Raw genomic sequence first — 5,631 nt, forward strand, 5'->3', positions numbered from 1 at the left:
TATATATACACACACATATATATATATATATATATATATATATATATATATATATGTATATAAAATGTGTGTGTTTATATATATGGCATCCTCATATGGCTAGCTTACAAGAAATAAATTAATTTTAACAAGTGGATCTGCTGAGATTTTATTTATCCACATTTAATTGTAAGAATATTTGTACATTACGTGTATAAAGTTTCATCTCAAGCAAGTATTATACGTTTCTTGATCCTCATATTTAATATAATACATGCTATAATATCCAAAACGATACATAGTAATATCAATATTGTCATATTAAACCAGTAATTTATATGCTCTATACCTAATTCCATGAGGAATTTTTTAGGAGTAATGAAGTGGCAATAATCCGCCGAGCATTTCAATTTCGTCCGATCGTAACTATAATTATAAATATTATTTCTATATTTTGTGATAGAAGAAATGAATTAAGTAAAATTAAAGAAAATTAAAGAAATTTAACTCAATTATTTTAAATAATAATTATCTTTAATTATCTGAGAAAAAAATATTTTATATATAATTATACAAAATTTTATTAATTTATATATAAAATTATATATAATTATATATAAAATATGTCCATTTACATACAAATATATAAAATTATATATAAAATATTTTTTCTGGGTAAATATTTATACTTGAAAATTTTTAAATAAATACATTACAGTTATTAACCTTCAGTACCCACAAAGGGTTAGTATAATCTCTCCGATTTTCATAGTTCAGACGTTTTTTCCGATTCCTTTTCACTTATTGCAAAATATTTTTTGTGCTATGACATTTTAGACTTTCTAACTCAAAAATTCTTTTTTTCAGTCTTCAAACGATAGGTTAAAAAAATTAGTTAAAATCGATGCATTACAATCTGAGATACAAGCAAAAAAAAAGCGCTAAATTACAAATACCCGGATGTGAGTAGGGACTTTTTTGAGATGTAAGTACTGAAGGTTAACTATCTTATGAAAAATACATCAAATATCAATTATTATATATCAAAGTAAAAAATTAAGTTCTTACCCATAAACCACCATTAATATTCCTTCGAAAGCATATTTGAAGAATGATATGTCAAATAGCCAAACAAAGTAGGGATTCACGTCTTTAGTATGTACAAAAAAACCACTGAGCACAACGAACGGCATAATTGCAAATGGTCCAAAAATTACGCTATTCTGAAATAAAATACCAATTTACAAATTGTACAATAGATGAATTGTATTTTCTTAAGTCTTTTCCTCAGTGTTCTTCTTTCAATTCTCTTAAAAAATAGATACAAAAAATACATATAATCATTAATATAAATAATATAATTGGAATTAAATGAATAAAATAAATTACAAACCTGGATCTTTAGCGAACACCCTATAATGAATCCAATCGTTTGACCAACTAGACTGATAACGAAACACATGAGCATGTACAATCCAAATCTTCTGCTTTCAGGAAGCTGACCACTCATGTAATATACTATGATTGTATAAATAAACGTAGAAGTAAGTTGGATCAGAAAATCGGCCACTTTGCCCGCTAAATAATACGATCGTAATTTGTACCAACGATTGAAGTGCTCACGTTTTAGTATCGGTAATTCCAAAGGAACTGCAAAACAAACAAAAATATATGTGAATTTGACGTTGTATTTCAGAGAACATTGCGCGTATTGGATCATAAAATTATTAAACCTTAACCAGGGGAGAGCGGTTTCAAAAGAAAGAGCATTTTGTGATAACTTTTTTGTTCTTTTTTCAAATGTTCTGTTTAAATGTTAAATTTGAATAATTCGATAAACTTTGTTCAGTATTTTATTATTGTTTTCTGATATTGAAATTTACATTTTATTTCAATTTTGTCTGAAAAATAATAGGGACTACTGAGGTCCAATTGAGTACATAGCTAATACTTTCTGCCCAGTTATGGGTTAATAAAATCAAATGTCAAAATTATTAATAAAATATAACACATTCATTTTAATATTAATTTTTAATATTAATTTTAATTAAAATAAACTAATTTTATTGTTTACTTATAAAATTAAATTTTTTTTCTATATATTTTTCATATTTTTCATAAATCATATTTAACGAGATACTATTCATTTACGTTAATTTATATTATATTTATAAATTTGCAATGTAAATTATATTGCAAATTTTTATTCTGCTATATTATATTAAATTAATATAATATTAAAATTAGATTGAAAATTAAACTAATTACAATAAACTTACTCGTGACCATTGTAGCACTAAATGCACTATACGTGAGAAACATAATATTATAATATGATAGACTATAATTGTCTAAAACATAAGCAGCGTCTTGGCCAATTTTAAAGTATAATGTACCAACAATCAAAGCAATTGTCAAATGCATTGATATCCGTGTTAGCATTAATACCTACGTAAATAAAAAATAAAAAGAATTTAAAATTCCGTATTAATATTAACATTAACTTTCGATGTAATATGATAAATTACATTATAATATGTGTAAATCCAGCACAGAACTTGCAGCAATATCACTGTAAAATCTTCGCAATATTACTGCAACATGTAATGCTACAACTTTTGTGCAACTTTGTGCTGTAGGGGAAGTAACTAATTGAATTTATACAACTATTTCTCATTTGATTGAATATTTATGTGATATTAATTCTTATTCTTTTTCGATATTTAGTAAGTAATTTTCTCTTTAACATATAGTAAAACGTATCTTATGAATAAAATTCGCAATGTATAGCAATATTACCTTATCGCGAAATAATCTAATTACGTTTCTTTTGATAAGAATACAGAGTTGCCTCCAAAAATTATCATATGTACAATATGAAGTACGTCTGAATTCTATTTCGAAGGAATATGATCTTTTAGCGATCTGTTGCGAGGTAATAGTTTCTTGTCTTTTGTTCAAATAAACGGTTTTCGTCGATCTCCATTTATTACTTTTGCCATTTTCGATCAATTCCATTAGCTTGGATATGTGGGGACCATAATCGCCATTGCATATCTCCATTACTATGCATGGAAGAAGAGTTTTAAGTTTATGCTACCAAGATTTTTGCGTAATAATTTATCGGCTTTAAAAAGGTACAGCTTACAGAAATCAACAGGATCATAATGTGTCGGACACACAAATCCTATACTATTTAGATATGGCACCAAATTATGCGTGCTGCCTGTGTAAACGCAATTGCCATTAGCAATCACATAAAGATGATCCAACATGTTGAAAAGGATTGCACTCGGCTGATGTAGCGTACAAATTATAGTTCGTCCTTCTTGTGCTAATTGCTTCAAAAGTGCTAGACATTGCTTTGAAGAAGTGCTATCTAAACCACTAAAAAGATAGAGACAGTTATACATATATAAAAAGTATGTACATAATTAAAAATGTCTCGCTAAAAAAAATCATGTAATATCTACCTCGTAGGTTCATCAAAAAACATAACTGGTGGATTGTTGATCAGTTCAAGTGCGATGCCGAGTCTTTTTCTTTGTCCTCCGCTAAGTACGCCAGTAATCATGTAACGAGACTCATCGAGACCCATCGCTACTAATATTTTGTCGATCTATTACATTAATTAACTTTTATCCATCAATTCGTGCATTAGAGAACTTCGATATAATATCTCATAAATTATGTAATTATACTGACAATAAGTAAAACCTCTATTTCGAGATCAATTAAATTACTTTGTTATTATAAAATAAAAGCTAATGTGCGTAAATCACTTATAATTTAATTCGTGGTAAATTTTTGCAACTCTTAAGAAATTTTTATTAAACATTATACAAATATATTACAAACCTTTTTAATAAATTGGATCAAAACTTGTTGTTATGTTTAGTTTTAAATATAAATTTTAAAATAATACTCATATTAGCTTCTTGATATTAAACTTCAATTAGCATTTCCGATCGATTAATTATCTGATTAAATTATGAAGATAGTTATTATATCTTAATTGACTATGAATAAGTTATCGTTCACATTTTATTTTAATTTAACTTATTCATACTAAAATCGTATGTTAATTATTGTTTTATAATTATTGTTATATAAAAATGCAGATTATTTTAGAATCTATTTATAATTATCATCTTAAAGAAAAATTAGAAACAGCACTGTAGAATAATAATGGAAAAAGATAGTTAACTTAACACATTCTCTTTACAAATAAAAACTTACAAATAAAAACAAATAAAAACAAATTATTTTACAACGCAATAAATTTTTTTTTCCGCAATTAGTTTACATATTTTCCATTGTAAATATTTTATTTAACCCTTAAAGAATTTTATATTTATATAAAAAAAAAGAAGTTTATAGTATAATGCTACCTTTTGCGATTTCTGATGATGATCTAAATCTAGTTTGAGATCAGCAGCGATGAACATAGCTTCCTGCACTGTTAAAAATGGTTGCAGATTATCATCCTGCATTATATAGGCGGATAATTTACGAAATTCCGACATATTTCGTTTTTGTCCATTTATCATGATTCTACCAGTAACTGAGGTTGTTCTGAAATGCAACATGTCGCTAATTCGTAATATCATAACTTCTCTCTATTAATGTAATTAACGTGATCAACGCTAATTTATGTTGAAATATGTTTATTTGGGAGCAAGAATTGGCTGCATTTAATAGAAAAAGCAGCCTTGCAACTAGTATAAAATTCTCTAATATAATTGGTTTATACATTTAGATTCAGTGAAAAAAAGTAAGATTAATCATATTAAAGACTTTTACAATGGCTATAAAGCTACTTTTTCTGCTGAACGTTGTAGTCACTGTAACTAATAATGTATGCCTTTCAACGAGCGACACGGTGTGACACAATGAATCATTCTTGTTGTTTGCCAATGTTAAACAAAGATGAAATGATCACTGTGTACTGTGTCGCTTGTTAGAAAGCACACAATATTAGCCTGCCGTTCTTCTTAATATAATAATTATAACTGATAAACAATTAACTGTCAATATTTATGTGTCCTTGAATAATTTGCTAATCAATTGTCAATCATATTTATAAATAATTGGGAAATATTCAAAAAAGAAGATAAGGATGTGTAAAAAGATAAGATTATGAAGAAGATAAGATTAAAAGCTCATTTATACTTATGATATCGCAATGCATCATGACGCGATACATTTAAGGTGCATCTAAAAAGTGAACGGTATTGATATTGAAGATTACGTAATTTAGTGCATCCATGTACGTTACTTCAATGTTATACGCGCACAATTCTATCTAAGGAACAACTGAATTAACATGCGATTCTAGTATGGTGTAGAATTTTAAGTACAATCTATAATTTACAATTTAAAATCTATGAAAAAATTTTTATAAGAAAATTTTGTTAATCGAAACCCATCAAGATTATCCGTATAATATCTAAATTCCAGTTTTTATCATTCTGTTTTTTTTTAACGATTATCAGATTGATAATTAAGATATTTTTGTTCGGATTAACATCCAGCAAATATTTAAAATACTTTGAATAAAATCTTCAGCTTATAACATATCTAAAAACATATCTTAAAAAAGGAGAGAGAAAGAGAGAGAGAGAGAGAGAGAGAGAGAGAGAGAGAGAGAGA

General features: G+C 26.6%; 1 protein-coding gene across 1 annotated transcript; it reads right to left on the reverse strand.

Annotated features, from left to right (window-relative positions):
* Nucleotides 1–206: 206 nt before the first annotated feature.
* LOC105626840 (ATP-binding cassette sub-family G member 4-like) lies at nucleotides 207–4,568 on the reverse strand. The gene is made up of 8 exons (XM_012208133.1): nucleotides 4,371–4,568; nucleotides 3,453–3,598; nucleotides 3,128–3,366; nucleotides 2,779–3,044; nucleotides 2,259–2,427; nucleotides 1,373–1,629; nucleotides 1,048–1,202; nucleotides 207–405 (listed from the first exon to the last, which is right to left on the reverse strand). The coding sequence occupies exons 1-8, from the start codon at nucleotides 4,566–4,568 to the stop codon at nucleotides 207–209; spliced, it is 1,629 nt and encodes a 542-aa protein (XP_012063523.1).
* Nucleotides 4,569–5,631: the final 1,063 nt, after the last annotated feature.

This window comes from Atta cephalotes, assembly GCF_000143395.1.
Source record: "Atta cephalotes unplaced genomic scaffold scaffold00006, whole genome shotgun sequence".
In the NCBI taxonomy this organism is placed as follows: domain Eukaryota; kingdom Metazoa; phylum Arthropoda; class Insecta; order Hymenoptera; family Formicidae; genus Atta; species Atta cephalotes.